This window comes from Durio zibethinus, chromosome 10 (assembly GCF_047325235.1).
Source record: "Durio zibethinus cultivar Kanyao isolate XHJ-2024 chromosome 10, ASM4732523v1, whole genome shotgun sequence".
Lineage (NCBI taxonomy): Eukaryota > Viridiplantae > Streptophyta > Magnoliopsida > Malvales > Malvaceae > Durio > Durio zibethinus.
Window position 1 is genome coordinate 2,230,327 of NC_143171.1, and position 20,719 is coordinate 2,251,045.

At 34.5% G+C, this 20,719-nt stretch overlaps 3 protein-coding genes, 1 non-coding gene and 1 pseudogene across 8 annotated transcripts; 4 read left to right on the top strand and 1 right to left on the bottom strand.

Moving 5' to 3' along the window:
* The first annotated feature begins 5,927 nt into the window (after positions 1-5,927).
* On the top strand, positions 5,928-5,999 carry TRNAW-CCA (transfer RNA tryptophan (anticodon CCA)). The gene has a single exon. It is a non-coding gene; the product is annotated as a tRNA-Trp (tRNA).
* Positions 6,000-6,111: 112 nt separating this feature from the next.
* Positions 6,112-9,444, top strand: EMB2453 (Tetratricopeptide repeat (TPR)-like superfamily protein). Of its 4 annotated transcripts, none has more exons than XM_089766367.1 (3): positions 6,112-6,532; positions 7,324-8,543; positions 8,723-9,444. In XM_089766367.1, exons 1-2 carry the CDS (start codon positions 6,149-6,151, stop codon positions 8,443-8,445), a joined length of 1,506 nt encoding a protein of 501 aa, XP_089622493.1. In that variant the 5' UTR covers positions 6,112-6,148; the 3' UTR covers positions 8,446-8,543; positions 8,723-9,444. The 4 variants fall into 4 exon arrangements, with proteins under 4 accessions (XP_089622493.1, XP_089622492.1, XP_022740462.1 ...); XM_089766366.1 differs by having other exon boundaries at positions 8,963-9,444; XM_022884727.2 differs by having other exon boundaries at positions 9,019-9,444.
* On the bottom strand, positions 9,400-12,573 carry LOC111292374 (translation initiation factor). Its single transcript, XM_022884731.2, has 7 exons — positions 12,344-12,573; positions 12,046-12,217; positions 11,511-11,846; positions 11,088-11,134; positions 10,778-10,840; positions 9,808-9,940; positions 9,400-9,571 (listed from the first exon to the last, which is right to left on the bottom strand). The coding sequence occupies exons 2-7, from the start codon at positions 12,152-12,154 to the stop codon at positions 9,555-9,557; spliced, it is 705 nt and encodes a 234-aa protein (XP_022740466.2). The 5' UTR covers positions 12,155-12,217; positions 12,344-12,573; the 3' UTR covers positions 9,400-9,554.
* Positions 12,574-13,812: 1,239 nt separating this feature from the next.
* On the top strand, positions 13,813-16,890 carry LOC111292319 (glutathione hydrolase 1-like; annotated as a pseudogene). The gene is made up of 8 exons (XR_016345534.1): positions 13,813-13,963; positions 14,194-14,272; positions 14,459-14,805; positions 14,916-15,434; positions 15,529-15,764; positions 15,910-16,174; positions 16,250-16,386; positions 16,488-16,890. The product of XR_016345534.1 is annotated as a glutathione hydrolase 1-like (transcript).
* Positions 16,891-16,986: 96 nt separating this feature from the next.
* LOC111293086 (pentatricopeptide (PPR) repeat-containing protein) lies at positions 16,987-20,138 on the top strand. The gene has a single exon (XM_089766368.1). It carries the CDS (start codon positions 17,256-17,258, stop codon positions 19,602-19,604), a length of 2,349 nt encoding a protein of 782 aa, XP_089622494.1. The 5' UTR covers positions 16,987-17,255; the 3' UTR covers positions 19,605-20,138.
* The last annotated feature ends 581 nt before the right edge of the window (positions 20,139-20,719 follow it).

Below are 20,719 nucleotides of genomic sequence, written 5' to 3' on the forward strand. Positions count from 1 at the left end.
ATTTCTGGGACCATATGGGTGATTTTTTCTTAAGCATTTATCTGAGAAGATGAGTTAACTGTGCAAGATCTGAGAGAAATTCACTCATGTAATTTACTATACCGAGAAATTACTGGATTTGCTTCTTTGAAAGATTTTCATCAAAAAAATCTGTAAGTGTCTGATCAATGTGAGATTGAGCTATGTACTAACCATCTTTTAAATGCGTGCCTAAAAAATTAATTTTTGAAGCATCAATGATCATCTTTTTTTCTGAGAGCATTATCCCATATTGTTGAATAATTTACTAAAACTTATCCAATAATTATGTATGAGATGTGATATCTAGAGAAAATAGTAAGATATCATCAATGTAGATCAAGGTATTATCAAGAATTGGAGTAAATATCTTCGTCATTACTTTCTGAAATAGAAAAAAAGTAACTTTTAATCCAAAAGATATTACTGTCCACTGAAAATGGTGTTAAGGAATACAAAACGTCATTTTGTATCTGTCCTGTAGATGTATACCTAATTACCAAAATTTTACTTTGAGGTAAAACTTTGAAAAGACTTTCGTATTTACCAAATTTACGAACAAAGTTTTTTTATCTAGAAGAAGAAATTTATCATCTACAAGAAAAATGTTTAGAGACTTGTAATTAATCACCAATCTTAATTTTTCACGAACTTATTCTGAACGTTTGTTGACATAAAACACTTCACATTCCCACGGAGAGGAGGTTGGTTTAGTTAATCTTTGAGCCTGGAGAAGTGAACATTCTTGGATTGCCTGCTTGAAATGATCTTGGTTCATGCCTGAATGACTAGCTTTTGTGAGATTGGCATTTTCATCTTTTTTGAAGGGAAAAGAAATGAAAAATTCAAGGTTTTTTCAAAGTGGGTGGTCACATTTCTGAAGGAAGTCTGAATGATTTTTTGCACAAAAAAAGTGAATAAACTTTTATCTAAATTCTTAAAAAATATCTGGTTGAATAGTCAAGGTGAAGAGATTGGAAAGGTTTTTCCAAAGTCTAAAATAACTTTCAAACTTGATACCTTTTTCATTAAGCTTTAAACATGGTATACTGATAATGATATCAAAATCAATAACAAGAACTTTCTAGAGAAGTGAATATCCTAAAATCATTCGAGTTATTTGACAACCTGAAAAGATTTGAAGGGTAACAGGATTGCTGATAAAGTCTGTAGAGAATACATTCTCATCAGTGGTTTTAAAAAAGGTTTTTGGGTAAGACAAGAAGGTTTGCTATGGTTTAGGCTGCACCAGTGTCAAAAAAAGCTGTGATTGTTATGGGAAAAGAATGTTTGTGAGAAAAGATCTGAACTAGAGCTAAAGATAAATTTGAAGGTTGAAGAGTTTAAATTTTTTAGAGTTTTTGGACTGACATATACTCATAAGATTGATCATCTGTGAAGTCATCTGAGTATTCTGAGTAATCTGAATCTTCAAACTCAACATCATCAAACTGTTTGATCATAAACATGGGTCTTTAATTCTGTTCATCATCAAGGGAGAAAATTGATTCAAGATCATTATTTGAGAGATTGTTACTAGAGATATTAGTAATGTCTTAGATCAGCTTGACTGATTTTTTGTCTAACTTTGGGTAATTCTTTGAAAAATATTTTGATTTTTCATAAAAAAATATTTTAAACTTTTGATCTTTTGGTCTTTCTTCTTTCTTGTAAACTTGAATCTTTGAAATTTTTTGAGCTTATTAGCATATCTGAAGAGTTTCTTATGTCTGGGCCTTGAAAAGATTTGAGGTCTAAAAGGTCTGAATCTTCTGAAATATTTTTTTTTCTTATTGTTGTAAAAATATGTGAGATCTTTGAAAAAACATTTGATTTGAAGGCCTAAAAAAGAGTAAGAGCATGGCTTTTCTAACTTTTTGAAGTTGTTCACCAAGGTTTTGATGTGTCTGTACTCTTTGTAAATCTTGTCAAGTATTTTCAACATCATCTTGTAGATATCTTCAAGGGTCATAAATCTAATATTAAAAGATCTGAGGTTCAACTGGGTCCTTATTTACTGTACAAGTTCTTCTGAAACAGAATTGAAAAAGGCTTGCTTTAAGTTGACATCATCAAATCCATCAAGTATGTAAAAATACTAAGAGAATTATTGATAGTGTCTATCAAGGTCTTTTGGATGAAGAGAATAGCATTTTAGTTTATAAATTATTCTTTGATCTTTTTCAATCTGTGAATTTTTTATCCATAAAAGATTGCTATAAATTGAGAGATAGCTTCTGTGATTGTTGGGCATTGAAGAAACTGAAGTTGTTTGTATTCACCAATGTTATCCTAAAAATTTTTCAGAGTTTCAACTAGTCTGAAAACAAATCTAATCAATAATGTGTTCATCGTAATATTGAAATGAGAGTTTAATTCAACTAGTCCCCATGTTAAGAACTCTTGGAACATTGAGGGCTATTTTGAAGAAAAAATATCATCAATGGTAAAAATTGAGAACTTTGATGTCGAATGAGGAACATGTGATTGTTGTAGAGAAGGGTGTTGTTCAGTGTCTATTGCATCAAGGTTGTAAACTTCTGGAGTATCATCTGAAACTTTAACTATTGGTTCTGTCATGAAGATCTGATGGAGCATTATCTCATATGAGTCATTAGTATCATCTGCTTCAATTGAGTCATCTGATTTGATAGTGTCTATGTGGGATTCAGTCTCAAAGGTAGAAAGAAAAATATCTTTAAGGAAGAATTGAGAAAGATTATCTTGTGCCATTTGATGAAGTATTTCTGGAAGGATTTGTGTAAGAGAAATCATGAGTTGTACCGGTTTTTGGTTTAGTTGTGGTGTAGGGTTTTGAGGTGTGAAACTTGAGCATGGTTTTGGTTTTGAAGGTTGAAAAAATGGTTGTTCTGTAACTCTTTTTGGTTGGATCAACTGGTTATTTTTTTCAAAATCTATGAATCCATTTTTTAGTTGTACCAAAGGAAGGTTGTTCTGGTTGGTCGGAGATAGGAGTGAAGTATTGTGTTAGTTGTGAGGATGTTGCGATAAATGTTGGGGGAGGTTTGTACTGAAAAGGTATGAAAAAAGGTTTTGGAGGTGAGGTTGAAGGATTGTATGGTTGAAATAGAGGAGGAGTATAGGCTTGGTAAGGAGTGTCATGCATGCCAATGTGAAGTGGTGTGAAGATGTTGTAACTAGAAGCTGTCTATTGTTGTTGTTGTTGTTTCTGACGAAACTGATTTTGAATGTCTGCAAGTTGAATCTTTAGGCTCTTCATTTTTTTCTCTCATTCAGTGAAAGCATAAGTGAATCCAGTGTTAGTTTCAACCATATATCTAAGTTCTTGATCAAGTATTATTATCCTTGACTGAATTTCAAGAATAATATTTTAAAAATTGACAAGGCTCTGATCAAAATGATGACTGACTTGGTCCAACTTATGTTCAATTCTGTGCAGGTATGTATTCTGCTGGAAAAAATTTTTAGTTTGCCAGTTTAAAACTATTTCAGTACGAAAAATACTTTTTGGGTTCCCATATTCATATCTGTCAGTATGAGTTGGAATTTTTGGAATGTGTTTGTACCGGTCTTTGTAAAACTATTGAAAATGACAAAAATTTGAGCTTGGGTAGGTTGGTTGCATCATGAAAATTTATGGTAAAGGTTGAAAAGATTGTTGGAGGAGGAACATCCTTTCCTTTGTTGTGATCAAACTCAATTGTGACAATACCATCATGATTTATCTTGTAAGTTAAATCAAAGTGTTCAATTGGTTCATCTTACTTTCAAATCTTTTGATAACTTGTTGTCCATGTCTTTGGGAGAATGGTGGCAAGTTCTTCATTTAAGATCTGCTTTAGAATATGAACATGTCTAGGAGTCTTGTCTGCTACTTTCATTTTAACAAAAACAGCATCACTAGAGTGTGAAAGAGGCAAGTTAATGGCATGATCTTGAACTCTATATGCTATCTGGTAGTGAAAGGTTGCCTGAAGTCCTTTTATTTCTGTGCCTACGATCTGGACTTAAACTTTTAAAGCATCTAACAATGTTGGATCGTGAAGAGACATTATAATTTGAAAAGACTATGAAGAAGACAGTTCCTGCTTTGAATGTTGTCTCAACTATGCCAAGGACTATATGCTTGTATTCTTTAAATCTTGTGTCTAACAAGGCCATTTTGATACATACAGGAATTTCATTTTTGTCGTGAAAGGTTAAGGCTATTCTAATAGCATCAAAGTATATATGAGTATATCCTTGTTCTGACCACTTTTGAAAAAATTCTTCTGGGATCTGAAGAGTAACAAAGTGCTCTTGAGGTCCTGCGAAAAGAATACATTGATCAAAGTTTGTGGCTTGAACATACTATTTTGAAGCTTGGTATTTTGAATTTAAAAGGGTTTTTGAAGATCTAGTAAAAGAAGGAGAGGAGTTTGAGAAAGCTGTATAAGGATTTACAAGGGGAAAAATTGTTTGTTGGGTTTTTTTTTCTTCTGAAATATAATCTACTTCATATAAGAACTTGAACTTAGAAGAAGAAGGTTTTTTAAGTACAGGAGAAAGAGGAGAAGACAAACTAAAAGAAAATCTAAAAGAAGAAGGTTGAAAACTAAAGTTGCTAATAGTTGATAGATCCATGAAAATAAGACTCTCTTTTGGCTTTTCCTTTTCCAACTTCAATAATCAAGACTTAGAAACATATTTTTCTTCTCACTATCTTGGCAAGCTTCAAGCTCTGATACCATTTCTTATGCACAGCAGTAGTTAGTACGATCAAGGCTCTGACAACTGACGGCTTCAGTTTTGGGCTCTCTAGGTAGTAGAGTCCTAACAATACTATCTGATACTATTTCAATGATATGTGATGAATATGATTTAAAAATAAAATTTAAAAATAATATAATTTAAAATTATAATAATTTTTATTTATAAATTTAATAAAATAAAAAATTATATTTTATAATTTTATGTTGATATAAATTATAACATATAATTTTTATAAATAATACAATATAAATATATAAATTTTAATATTTTATACGATATGAATACATAAATCACTATATTTATCTTAAATGATCAAATTAATAACCATTTGCCCCTAATTTTATGAGGCTCAAAAATAAAAATAATGCTAAATTACGGTTAGATCACTTATAAAATTAATTTCTTTTAACAAAAAAAATGTAACCCGATAAGAGAAAAAAAGACTACAAGTGAATGACTCGGACTATGTTACAAGAGTTATTAAATGTCAAAAAAATTATTAATGAATTATGAAAGATTAATTAATTAATATAAATAATATTGATATACAACTAAAATTTTATTTTTTAAAATATACATATATTTATAAAAAATTTTACAATTTGCTATCTTAATATGGTTTTATTGTTTTACACCAATTTATACAAAATTTATATATATATTTTAGTTCATATTTGACCCTAAAGATTGGGACTCGAATATGGACTTAAAAAAAAAAAAAGTTAAACATCAAGATTTAGAAGCTTTAACAAATTTATTTTCATCAGTTTTTTGTTTTTATGGTTTTCATGTATTGTAGTTGGAGTTGGACACTCCTAAATGTTTGTGTTAGGCGTTAGGGTTAAAAAATTCTTCAAATAAAAAATTAATAATTAATTAATATTTTAATATTTTATTACAATCAATTAAATTTTATATCTTCTATTCAAAATTAGTTAAATCTTTAAATATATATTCTCACCCAATTAAATCATTATACATTTATTTTCACTCAAATAAGTCATCGATTGGACAAAAATAATTAATTAATTTTCCTTTTGGTTGAATTGATAAAACTAAATATTCGAGTTTAATTAATTGTAAAAAAAAAAAAAAAAGTGATGATTATTGAATTTCAGCTTCTGTTTTTTTATCTTTTTTTAATTTAAATTTACGGGTCACCTTACAACACCAGTGGATCCGTGGCGCAATGGTAGCGCGTCTGACTCCAGATCAGAAGGTTGCGTGTTCGATTCACGTCGGGTTCAAAACCCCGATCCCAAGCGGATCTTTCTTTTTCGCTAATTTTGTGCCCCATACGTCGCCGTTTACTTCCTTTTCATGGCCCCTATATTCTCCAAACAAACCCTACTTTTGTACGCCATACGTCGTCGTTTACTTCCTTCTCAAAGCCCCTATGTTCTCCAAACGACGGAAGGCAAAAGAAAAGGAAAAAAAAATGGCCCTAATTTTATCACCTTACTCTCTGCGACTGGCCGCATTCCCTTCTCCATTAACCCAAAATTCCTCACAAATTTACGTATCGACCCTAAGGCAACCATGCCATCTTTCAACCCGACGAATATCGTGTATTTCGACCCGACCCAGGAGAAAAAGGAGCTCTTCAAAGGCCGACGAAGCGGAAGCCCAGGAACTGGTTCGGGTCTTAATGAGAAGTTTCACCGATAAAGAACCGTTGGTTAAGACATTGAACAGATGCGTGAAAGTTGTGAGATGTGAGCACTGTTTTCTTCTGTTTGAAGAGCTTGGCAAATCTGATAAATGGCTTCAATGCCTTGAGGTTTGTTTGTTTCTCGCTTATTTTATTTTATTTTATTTTATTTTTTGGATCATGTTAAGGTTTTAGAGTATTTGGAACTGTGATTTGAAGGTTTATTCTTGATATGATTTAGGTCAAAAAATGTTTTAGAAAATTTAAAAACTAAAGATGTAATTGTTTTGTCTAAAAAGAAGGGTTTTTTACATTTATGTGTTTGAAAAGTTAAGTTTTTGAAGTGACCAATCATTTGAGTTTTGAATTGCTTGAAATGGAGCAAGCACATGTTACAAAGAGGGCCATTACTATTGGAAATTGGTAAAGGCATTCGATGAAATAAAGGACAAAACTTTAATGAAGTTCTTTAGGTGATGTTTGTGAAGTTCCTTCTTAAAAATGATTTAATAGAAACTTTGATAAAAAAACCCAAGCCAATAGATTGATAGAGTTCAATGTGAAGATCAATAACATGTAAAAAAATTATTAAAAATGTTGTTTATAATTCAAATTTGATCGATACTTATTTAACGGTAAAAATTCTGTCAACATTTTTACTAAAAATGTCTATAAAAAATATATATATAGATTTATTAAATTTTTTTCAAATTTTGCACACTTAATCTATGTAATGAAATCTTTCAATTTATCGATTTTGATTTTTGATTTTAGTTTTTATTTAATCATTTCTAATAGTGAACTTTCTGAAGGAACATTGTCTAAGTCTTAACTTGAAATAAATGGGTTTGTTTACTTACATATTGTAAGTCTTTCCCTGAAATAAATGGGTTTGTTTACTTACATATTGTACCATTCAGGTTTTCAGATGGATGCAGAAACAACGCTGGTACATTGCCGATAATGGGGTTTATTCTAAATTAATTACGGTTATGGGAAAGAAAGGGCAAACTAGAATGGCTATGTGGCTCTTCTCTGAGATGCGTAATAGTGGTTGTCGGCCTGATGCTTCTGTTTATAATGCTCTTATCACAGCCCACCTCCATTCCAATGACAAAGCAAAAGCTTTGGACAAAGCTCTTGGGTACTTTAACAAGATGAAGGGAATGGAGTGGTGTAAACCCAATGTTGTCACATACAATATTCTTTTGAGAGCCTTTGCTCAAGCTCGAAATGTGGATCAAGTTAATGCTTTGTTTAAGGATCTTGCTGAGAGCATTATTGCACCTGATATATATACGTTTAACGGCGTGATGGATGCATATGGGAAAAATGGGATGATCAGAGAGATGGAGTATGTTCTTACTCGAATGAAGAGCAATCAGTGTAAGCCTGATATTATTACGTTTAATATTCTTATTGATTCTTATGGCAAGAAGCAAGAATTCGATAAGATGGAACAAGTGTTTAAGAGCTTGTTACGCTCCAAGGAGAAACCTACCCTCCCTACATTTAATTCGATGATCATAAACTATGGGAAGGCACGGCTTAAGGAGAGAGCAGAAAACATTTTCAAAAAGATGACTGATATGAAATACACACCAAGTTTTATCACCTATGAGAGTCTTATAATGATGTATGGCTTTTGTGACTGTGTTTCTAGGGCTAGGGACATATTTGATGGGATTGTTGGCTCTGGGAAGGAGATGAAAGTTTCAACCCTAAATGCCATGCTTGAAGTTTACTGCATAAATGGTCTACCCATGGAGGCAGATAGGCTTTTTGATAATGCACATGACATGGGGGTGATTCCTGACTCATCAACATATAAACTTCTATATAAGGCCTACACTAGGGCCAATATGAAAGACCTTCTGCAGAAGTTGGTGAAGCAAATGGAAAAAGATGGTGTGGTCCCTAATAAGAGGTTCTTCCTTGAGGCTCTAGAAGCTTTTGGATCTTTACCAGCTAATCCAGGTTCTGTTAGTGCGACAAAGAGTGGCAGGCCAGAGAATAGTGCAAAAACTGGGGGAAGTAATTAATTGATTGGTTTACGTATTCTTCTGATCTCCTTCCAACTAAGCATGATTCAAAAGGCCTATATTGCAGCAGTGATTGACTGTTGTCCCCACAAAATGTGGTATGTCTCCTATTTTCTGTTATTTTCTATTTTGCATTTCTAAACCTATGCCTTTTTTCATGAGAATCACTTTCTCTGCTTGATTTTTTATTCCAAACTATAATATTGTTTGTAAAATTCTCTGCAAAATTCACAGATGTAATCATATTGTTATGAATTCAATCTGCATTTCATTGCAGCACCAGTCAGCAAGATGTTAGGCGTGATTTTTTCAAGCATCTGTATGCTAGAAACCACCTTTCAGAAGCAAAAGCTTTTCTGAAGATTTTTAATATAATATAGGATCCAGTGAGAGCCATCTTTGCCTGAGTATTGGCTCATTGGTCTTTTCTGATATCTAGTTTATCTTAGTTCTAAGCTGCTTTTTCCAAATAGCAACCTGTTTGCATTACCTTTTCCATATTTGTCTTGCTGTTCAGTTTGCTGATTTAATCTAAATTCAGTCAGTAACGCTGAGGAATAAGGACAAATACAGAATATTTCTTGTATTGCAGGCTTTGTCCATACATGGATTGGTCATGAAGAGCTCGGACACTTGATATCCTCCTCAAACTATGAACAGGGAATTCACAGGCTGATTACGAATATGCACCTGCCCTCATTTTCCTGCTGATTAATGTTCACAACATGACATGTTCCATAATGGAACACTGCTACGTTCATGATGGGCAACTAAGATGGTATACTGAAGTTGAAGTTGCATTGTCTAAAACATGTTTATATAATTTGTTCACAATGACTTAGAATAGGAATAATTCCTTACTTGTACAAATAAGCTGCTTTATTGTTAAAGGTAAAATTGCAGAATTTAGAAGACTTGCATTGCAGATTTGATTCTGTTTTCTGACAGAATAGTGTTTTAAATTCTGGTCAATATATTAATGATTCTATCTTCAAGGTATCACAGTGTTACAATAATAACCAGATGTATAATGATGCAAGGACATGGAAATTTCTTGCAATTGTTGAATAGATTTAACCATCATAACAGACTGAACAGTTGGAAGTCGATCACCCCTCCTCTGACTCTGCAAGCAAAATTTCAGAAATCAGAACAATGACAAAGGGATAGTATCTGCATTTTAAGAACATATTGCATATTAAGGTAAAGGCATCAACCATTATATTTTAGTAAGGGAAAGCAAAATGATTTGCTTGTTCAGAGGTTTCAAATTACTTCCACTTAAAAGGGCGAAGCAGCAACCTGCAGAATATTGACCTTGAAAATCAGAAAGAAAATGGATAAAGTCGAATAAAAGTATACCATGTATAGCTTCCATATTATCCTCCTTGTAGACACCAAGGGGTGAGCCATGGACAGAAAGAAGCATCTCCCCAGGCTTAGGCAATCTCAGAGTTTTGGGTGTCATTCCAATTGATAACCTTTGGCTGGTCACCTGGAATAATAGCAGAATAAGATAAACCATTCTATCAATGATAACCGAACAGAAGCCATTATTAGATTGCCTATGACAGCAAGATAAAATAATGAAAGTCTAAATTTCAAACCAAAACAAAAAATGCTTCTTTAGTTTCAAAGTGTAATAATCAGGGATTACATGATAGTGATAAAGGGGAAGAGTTCATTTTTTGGTATAGTTTTATAATTGCAGGTTCCGGTTAGCTAAGTTGATGAAGTCCCTGGGTAGGTAGACTACTATTGAGCATGTTTTGTGGACAGAAGATGGTCAGCTAAAACATCCAAAAAAAGCCTAATTATCACAACTATCCTATATTCCAAATTATACTAGCACATCATTGATCATTGGCTTAATTTTGCAATGAAACTATCTAGTGACTGACTGAACATTTCATAAGAATTAAGCTTGTCGTTCCCCATTTCCTTTTCAATACAATGGCTTAGTTACATAAATAAGGGTAGCCCATTCATCCTCAATCCTTGCCACAACCACCAAAGGACATATACAACAAAACTTGCATACAACTAGAACAAGCTTTCTATTGATTTACCTTTTTCCCAGCCAATTATGAATGGTCTTCTTCATCATAATAATTTCATTTCCTTTGTCCATTTTCATATTGGTTTTGACATAAGTATAATTTAAACCTTAAAAATTATCATAAGAAACCTTAGCCCAGCTAGATCTTGCATCCCAACTCCCACCACTCACCCACAAACGACCCTCACCCCCCCCCCCCCGGCCAAAAAAAAAAAAGATCACTAAATCCTCATTTACAAACAAAGAAGGTGGGAATGGAATGAAGATACAAACCCCAGGAGTTCGAAGAGCATCATGCATTCCAAACATCTGACTGTCCGATGTCCCCTCCAAAACCTACAAAACAGAAATTTTAAGTTGCAAGTTCTAGTAATAAACTCAATGGATGGATGACAGGCAAAGCATGCTCTGATGTGCTTATTGTCTAAAGAAATGGTGCCATTAGATCATGATCAAAGAGAGTAAGGAACATCCAGCACCCCTTAAGTGCTGTAACTTCAAAGCTACTTGGTCCTTGGAAAGAACAAAGGAAGCCACTTTCTACTATTTTCCAAGATCCAGATGCAGGGTAAAGAGAACATACAAAGTCCTTGATCTGCAGACTATCAGCTGGTAGAAGGCTCGTTCTTGCTGTCAACAACAAAGCAACTTATTTTAGACAGAATTATTGTGAAAAATCAATAGTTTATGTTAGCACCATCAATTTAAAAAATTTTAGGCGTAAGGGTCAAAATACTCTCAAACAAAAATTCAATAATCATTTAAATTTTTGATATTTTATTGCAATCAATCAAGTCCTGAATCTTCTATTTCGAATCAATTGAACCCTTAAACATCTATATTCATCCAATTGAACCATTATACATATATTTTTACTTAATTAAGCCTCGACCAGACGGAAACGGTTAACCATTTTTCCTCGAACAAGGGCTCAATTGATTAAAATAATGGAATTTTTATTCAGGGGCCTTTTTTTCTGACGCTTTTGCCAAAATTTTAAAACTACCTCTTTCAGTTGACAACTCGAAGCCTCCAAAAGATGGAATACCAGGGCAGTAAGGATAAGCTATCGACATACGATGTAAAAGAGAAGGATGTATGTCTCTTCCATCTGCATTATGAATGGATATGTTACCATCCTGATGTTTCCACAGAACATCAAACTGACCATTTTCTGCATTTCTTTTAACTGATAGATTTGGAAGATTTTCATTGAAAAATTGCAATGCGGGTGTTTGCAGCTGCTCCTTGGTACAATATGAGCGTAGCAAATGCAACGCAGTCAGCATATGTTCAATCTCCACATCACGCACAGCCCTTATTGCAGCACATTGCCGCTCAACTGTTACAGTAAAACAAAAAAAAAAATTGAATGACAAAGTGAGCAATGGTAAAACAGTTTCCATAGTTTAATTGATTTTTATATTCCCAAAAGGTTCTCTAAACCAAAATAAATGGTAAAAATCACAAACACCCAAACTATAATACCGATTCAAACGTAATTTTACCATATTAAAAAGGTGATTCAAGAACAACTATACCTTCCCGGTCGATTAATCCCACTTTATTCCCCTCAGTTTGGCCCTCTCTTTTGTCATCGCCCTCTACTGGAACCTCTTTAACAGTTTTCTTGGCTCTACGTTTCACCATTTTACACTGATTGTTTTTGGGTACTGGCGCCTGAAGTAGAGTAAGCGCTGAAGCTTTGGAGATCTAAATTTTGAAAAGAGAATTGAGGGAAAACCCAGTTTAGTGCTGAGATTTGTTCCTCAACGGCAAAGATCGACTACCTCTGGAATTCAAAAGAAAAGGAAAATATAAAGAGAAAAATACCCAAACCTGAAATTACAAATTTGGAGAAGATGCGAGAGGGGATCGTGAAGTCCCGCTTTCTTCTTTTGAATTTTGCAAAGGCTTTTTTTTTTTTTTTTTTCTGGGCCTGGAATACGAACTTTCGATTCAAAGGGCAGAGCAGGAAAATATTTCATGAATACTGGGCTTCGAATGGGCTTTAAATCACTTGCCTACGTTGGAATTTAATCTTTTTCTTCACTCATAAAAAAATTGTTTTTTGTCCATTACTTTTAAAATCGGTAATTTTTTTATTTTCGGGTTATGATATTTCTTTATTAAAAAAATATATCTTCAAATTGTTTCTTAAGTTTTAATTAACATATTTAAATCTTTATATGCATATAAGCATTTAACACGTATAATTATGTATATCTACTATTTTAAAAAATTAATTTAAATTATTTTTTCATCAATTAAATTTTATTTTATATATGTGATATTCAATAACTAAATCAATAATAATAATTTTTTATCACGTAATTTCATATTATTTATTTTAAGATTCATAATTAAAAACTTTGATAATTTTTTTTTTGTACTTCTTAGTTCTTCTCATATATTCCAATGGTTTATGCCAATAATTTTTTTTTTACTTTCTTTTTTTTTCTTAAATGATGTTACATATTATAAGCCAAAATTATAATAATAATTAAATTTAATATTCATGGAAGAAATTAATATACAAATCAATCAAACAAATAAATTACCAAACCAAATCAAATCAACATAAAAGATTTAAATTTGAGACTTGAACTCTTCTTTGCCTTTGAGACAAGGTGTTGGTGGCATGCACATGAACATGTGATTAGGTTTTGTATTTGTTGTTAAAATCTAAAAATATTAGCCTCTAAAGATTTGAATTTTGTCTTAAATAACTTATCTTATAGGGGGTGATTATCTTAAGAGTTTTCTAATGTAATTTTTGGACTATGCTCCTTAGCACATAAAAAAAAGTCTACAAATTTCTTCGGATCACGAGATTTTGATGATCTTCTCTATATAATTAATAGAAAGTCCGTTTTAAAATCGTTCGTCCTATGTCCACCCCCCAAGCATATACTTCAATAGGAATCATGATAATGATGAGATGTTTTTCTCATTTTGCACATCGATAGTGTACATACCTATGTAGAAGCCATTGGCGTGGCCTGACTCTACTACAGTCATGGGCCAAATTTTAAGACTTAGTCCAAGAACATATTTATATTAATAAATAATAGTATATTACAAATTTCTTCAAATGAATATTTAAATAAAAAATTGGTACAACTCGAAGAAATTAAAGATTTTTAAATCAAAGACTTTGAGATTATCGATCAAAAGACAGCATGCAGGAAAGATTGCATTGTCATTTTCAGTAGGTAAAATGGTACTATATTCCATATGCTGTCGTTTTTAATTGGAAAAATGGCATTCATTATATGTTTTCCCTGAATTGATTGATCCATCATCAGATTCAAACACACACCACCAGTATCGACAAGGATTTATACTTGTAATTTGCAACTCCAACTGAAGTTGCCCGATTCATTATTGCAAGGAAGAGAAGAGAACCAGAAAGAAAAAGAAAAGGGAAGAATCATGAAGATTCAGACAACATATCATGTAAGAAATCTTTGCATTCTTATTGGTTTTACTTTTTACTTGTTTTAACTGAAATGCTGGCTTGAAATAAGATATCATATAGAGTATTGAACTCTTAGTTTCAATGATCGGAATTCAATTCTTGATAATCTAAAATCCGAAAAATTGAAGTTAAATACTAATGTTTAGTAGCTGCATACTTGTTTTAATACTAATAATATCTTTCACGTTTGATGAGATTGAAACTCCAGTTTCAGTAACTTAATTCATCTTATGAGGAGGAGGAAAACAAAAGGATGAAGAAAGACAGAAGAGACAAGAAAATGTCATGTAAGCAATTCTTGTTTTCCTTTTGGTTACTTGAATATTTGGTTTTTCTCATAATCACCGTTTGTACAAGATTATTAGAAGGTAAAGAAACATAACTCTCACTATGAAGAAATTGAAGATATTGTTTGATTCATGTGATGGGGTTGTTTTGGGAACTCAACAATCCTGGGTTTTACTGGGTTGCAGTTGGGCTATTAGTGTGGGCCACCATTGCTTTTCTCTTCTTTCTGGTGTCCCCTGCTACTTCTAGTCAGGATGGTATAAGTGCTTCTACCAAACAGAGACGTGAGGAAATTGTTGCGCGCCATGGTGCAGTTGCTACTGATGATGGCCGATGTTCGAAGATTGGGATGGATGTTCTTCGGATAGGAGGTCATGCTGTTGATGCAGCAGTGGCTGCTTCCCTTTGCTTAGGCGTTGTAAGCCCGGCATCAAGTGGCATAGGTGGGGGAGCCTTCATGCTACTCAGGGAAGCTAATGGGAAGACGCAGGCATTTGATATGAGAGAAACAGCTCCAATGAAAGCTTCCCAGGTAAACACACATTGATTGACAGAATTTACTAGTTTTTCTACTGATATGTCCAACTCCAATCCATCTTTGGCATTTTCTTCATTAATTATTCCATCTTTTTCCCTATTCAGAATATGTATGCTGGCAATGCTACTCTAAAGGCAATGGGTGGCCTCTCTGTAGCTGTGCCAGGGGAACTTGCAGGCCTTCACAAAGCTTGGAAAGAACATGGAAGGCTTCCATGGGAAAGGCTCGTGAAACCTGCTGAGATTCTAGCTCGGCAAGGATTCAAAATTTCACCATTTCTCCGCATGCAGATGGAAAGTTCAAAATCAGCAATCTTTGCAGATAAGGGGCTCCGTGACATCTTCACATCAAATGGGGAGCTTTTGCAAGTAGGCCACATCTGTTACAATAAGAAACTAGCAGAAACTCTTCGAAAGATTTCAATATACGGTGTGGAGGCTTTCTATAATGGATCAATTGGATTTAATTTGGTAAGAGATATTCAAAATGCTGGAGGGATACTGACATTAAATGACCTGAAGAAGTATGAAGTTAAAATGAGGGAACCAATCTCAGCTAATATTCTAGGCCTTAAAATTCTTAGCATGCCACCTCCTTCCTCAGGGGGTGTTTCAATGATGCTTGTAAGTGTATTCTGGTTCATACTTTGCCTCTCTTATAATTTCTCAAAAAGTAAGGGAAACTATAACTTGGCCTTCTTTGATTTTCCTGTAACAGATATTGAATATTCTTGCTCAATATGGAGTCCCTTCTGGCATTTCAGGATCACTTGGAATCCATAGACTAATTGAAGCTTTGAAACATGCATTTGCTGTGAGGATGAATCTAGGTGATCCTAAATTTGTCGATGTTTCTAAAGTTGTAGCCGATATGCTATCTCCCAAGTTTGCACAGGAGTTGAAGAAAACCATTTATGACAACATGACTTTTGGCCCCAGTCACTATGGTGGAAGGTAGACTACTTCATTCAACCGCAGGGCACAGGCACAGTACAGCATTTAGCAAATTACCTTTAAATGTTGCCAAAATTTTCATTATATTCTGTTGTATTCTCATGTTTGCTTTTCTACATACGATTAACTTTGCATCTATTGGTAGGTGGAACCAAATTCATGATCATGGAACCAGCCATGTATCCATTGTGGATGGCAAGCGAAATGCTGTATCAATGACTAATACAGTGAATGCATACTTTGGTTCAAAAATACTGTCGCCAAGTACAGGAATAGTCCTGAATAACGAAATGGATGATTTCTCAATGCCCAGGAATAGCTCTGGAAATACTCCACCCCCAGCACCACCCAACTTCATACGCCCTGGCAAAAGGCCCTTATCGTCTATGACACCTACAATTGTATTAAAGGTTAATCTAACTTCTTAAAATCATTGGTTTCTATTCTATTTTCTGTTAAAGTGGATCCTGTTCATGTTTCTGCAGGATGAGAAACTGAAAGGTGTAGTGGGTGCAAGTGGAGGAGCTAAATCATTGCTGGGACTACAGAGGTTTTCTTGAATCATTTTGCTAGGGGGATGGATACACTCTCTTCTGTCATGGCACCAAGGATCTACCATCAGGTTTTTGCTGCAAACTCATGGCTTTGCTTTTCTTGACCGGTTAAGCAAGACAGGCGAAGGCTGGCTAAGTATCTGATTCGCTCTCACTGTGTTTTATGCAGCTGATACCCAATGTGGTGATATATGAGAACTGGACAACTGTGATTGGAGACCATTTTGAAATCCCTGCTCATATCAGGAGAGACCTTCACAAGAAGGGCCATGTCCTACAAGGCCTTGCCGGTGGGACTATTTGCCAATTCATAGTTCATGACTCAGATGGTTTGAAGAGAAATGGAGGCATTGGGAAACTTGTGGCAGTTAGTGATCCTAGAAAAGGAGGGTTCCCTACCGGTTTCTGATAGGCCATTTTATGGGACTATTTGCTTGCATGGCAATTGAATATTGAAAACTCCATTCCAAGCTCAAGTAATTCAAGTAGCGAGTTTGAGTTAAACAATAAGTCAAAAAAAATTTTTGTAGGATAAATTTAATGATAAATAAATTATTCAATCCTTGATAAAATATATTTTATTTATTTTATTTAAAAAATAATAATTATAAATAGTACATTTAAAATAATTCCCATTAAAAATCATTCACTGATTTCGAATCCAAAATTACTTAACGTCGAAAAAAACGATCCGAAGAATTAAGCCATCCTCTCTCGATGATAAACAATAAGTCAAATAACTACCATATATTTGTCTCCGAGCAGACACGTCAATTGAAGTCATGACTCCACGAGTCCATCGTAAAAGACTTGAAGTCCAATCCTTAAATGCAAAGAAGAAAACACCATTTCACTCGTCCTTATCACAAAAAATTTAACAAAACCAAACCTCGTATTTGTTGTTAATTCTAATTTATTCTCTTAATTCCATAATTAAATGGAGATCCCAGACCCATCCTCTTTGTCATATCACAACGCTTGTCTCCTCCAAGCATGTCTCAAATCCAAAGACCTCTTAGCCGGAAAATCGGTCCACGCCCGAATAATAAAATGTGGGCTTCACTTTAGTGTCTTCTTACTGAACAATCTCATGAATCTTTACTCGAGAACCGGGTCCTTTCCCGATGCTCACATCTTGTTCGACGAAATGCCTGTGAAAACCATTTTCTCATGGAACACCCTTTTATCAGCTTATTCCAAACAGGGTAAAATGGCTGAAGCTACTGAAATTTTTCATAAGATACCGAATCGTGATTCTGTTTCGTGGAGCACGATGATTGTGGGGTGCAATAAAATGGGTCGATTTGAAAGTGCTATAAAAGTGTTCGGTAAAATGATTAAAGAACGAGTTACACCAACGCAGTACACGATTACTAGTGTTCTTGCATCATGTGCTGCTATTGAAGCTTTAGATATTGGTCGAAAGGTACACTCTTTTGTTGTTAAGTTTGGGCTTAGTAGTTATGTTAGTGTAGTGAATTCTTTGTTAAATATGTATGCTAAGTCTGGTGATCCGATTATGACAAGGGTTATTTTTGATAGGATGGGATATAGGGATACATCGAGTTGGAATGTTATGATTTCGTTGCATATGCAGCATGGACAAGTTGATCTTGCACATGGACAATTTGAAAGGATGAGTGAGAGAGATATAGTGACGTGGAATTCGATGATTGCAGGTTACAATCAACATGGGTTTGATAACGATGCTCTGGGTACATTTGGTAATATGCTGAGGGATTCTTTGTTGCTTCCTGATAAATTCACGTTTATTAGTGCATTATCAGCTTGTGCCAATCTTGAGATGTTGAAACTTGGGAAACAAATCCATGCTCGTATTGTTAGCACCAACTTGGATACATATGGGCCAGTAGGAAATGCCTTGATCTCAGTGTATGCAAAGTCTGGTGGGGTTCAAATTGCTCAAAAGATTGTAGAGCAGAGTGGGATTTCACGCCTTGATATTATTGCATTTACATCCTTGCTGGATGGATATATTAAGCTTGGAGATGTAAAACCAGCTAGACAGATCTTTGACTCATTGAGAGACCGTGACGTGGTTGCATGGACTGCCATGATCGTTGGATACTTGCAGAATGGCTTGAATAGTGATGCATTGGAGCTTTTTAGGTTAATGGTTAGAGATGGTCCAAAACCAAACAACTTCACTCTGGCAGCCATGTTGAGTGTCAGTTCAAGCTTGACTTCATTGAGTCATGGCAAACAAATTCACGCAAGTGCCATAAGAACTGGACAAGCATCCTCGGTTTCTGTGAACAATGCTCTAATTACCATGTACGCTAGAACTGGAAGCATAAATTGTGCTAGGCAAGTATTCAATCAGATACATTGGCTTAGAGATACCGTATCTTGGACATCCATGATAATGGCTCTCGCTCAACATGGCCTTGGAGAAGAAGCCCTTGAGCTCTTTGAAAAGTTGCTGGCAGCTGGAATTAAGCCTGACCATATAACATATGTAGGCGTGCTCTCTGCTTGTACACATGTGGGACTGGTAGAACAGGGCCATAGGTATTATAATATGATGAAAGATTTTCACAAAATAGAACCAACACTAAGCCATTATGCATTGATGGTTGACCTTCTTGGGCGAGCTGGATTGGTACAAGAGGCATATGATTTTATTGAAAAAATGCCCATTGAACCAGATGTTATAACTTGGGGTTCACTCCTATCTTCTTGTAAGGTTTATAAGAATGTAGAACTTGGAAAGGTTGCAGCAGAAAGATTGCTCCTTATTGAACCCGACAACAGTGGGGCCTACTCTGCGCTATCTAATTTGTATTCGGTTTGTGGAAAGTGGGAGGATGCTGCAAAAATTCGCAAGTTAATGAGGGAAGGAGGGGTGAAGAAAGAACAAGGAATTAGTTGGGTTCAGATAAAGAACAAAGTCCATGTCTTTGGAGCTGAGGATGGGCTTCATCCACAGAAAGATGAAATCTACAAGATGATGGCAAAGATATGGGAAGATATAAAAAAGATGGGCTTTGTTCCAGATATTGAATCAGTATTGCATGACCTTGAGGAAGAAGTAAAGGAGCAGATGCTTAGACATCATAGTGAGAAATTGGCCATTGCTTTTGCACTAATAAGTACTCCAGAGAATACCACTGTGAGGATCATGAAAAACCTCAGAGTCTGTAATGACTGCCACTCTGCCATTAAGTTTATATCCAAACTCTTTGGCAGAGAAATTATCATAAGAGATGCTACTCGTTTTCACCATTTCAGGGATGGTTTCTGTTCTTGCCGTGACTATTGGTAGGTAATGGATAGAGTTGGAAACAACTGCATAGCAAAGAGTACAGTGCTGTTTGTTGTCAAAGAGGCTGATCTTGACATTAAAAACTAGATGCTTTTTCACAAGTGAAGTGAGTTCCACCCTGACAGACTTACCTCTAGAGTTCTGCTTCTTGGGCATCAACACATGATTGCAGAGTCGGATATTTCGGGCATCTTGTGGCCTTAAGCATGTATAACGTTTGATTGCACTTGGCTGCTCTATTTTTAGGAAGGCACAACAATGTATTGCTACACTTGCTTTAGTTTGAGGTCTGGAATTTTTCTTGAAGGAAATATCTTTGTCAAGTCAATCTGCACAGTATCTGGATTTCAGAGTAGACGAAAGCAATGTCTTTCCGAAGTCAATCTCTGCTGCACATAACATACAGTAGACCTTCCCTTAAAAGTTTCAATCATATTTGGGCTCTGAACTTGTTTTGATTCTTTTAAATAATGAAGAATTCTATGTCTATTATTTTACAAAAGAAAATGGTAATAAATGATGCATTATAAATCTACCTGGTATTCTGATGATAAAATGTCACCTTCTTGTGCAAAAAGATTGCTGTCCTCATCCAACCTTACTTTGTTTAGCATTTGGGAGCATTTGACTTCTGCTTTCTATTGTCATGATAAACAGTCACCATCTAGCACAAAAAGAATATCTTCAATATCTTCGCCTACTATATTTCTCAATGTGTGGGGAAGGGAACAGTCTTTCTGGTTATTGGATGACCTTAATGAGCATGAATGTAATATAATCAGTTATTCTGTAATAGCTTTTTCTTGGTAAGAAAAGAAATAGTAATCAGTTATGTTACAATGTAAGAAGATTTCAAGCCCTTAAACAGAGTTGCCCACTTTGCCTTTTGAATTAGAGTAGGCAGTTATTTCTTCCAATGAATGATTGATTAGTACAGTGATGTCATAATAGTTTTATGAATATCAGTGTATCTATGATATTAATTTTAGAAAGAACTGAGATGGGGCCATTGGTTTGTGATACCCTACTTTTTTCATATCGAAACCAGCTTTCCGCCTTCTCCGTACTTTCTATGGTTCCCATAATTTTATGATCCTTATTCCAAATGGATTCTA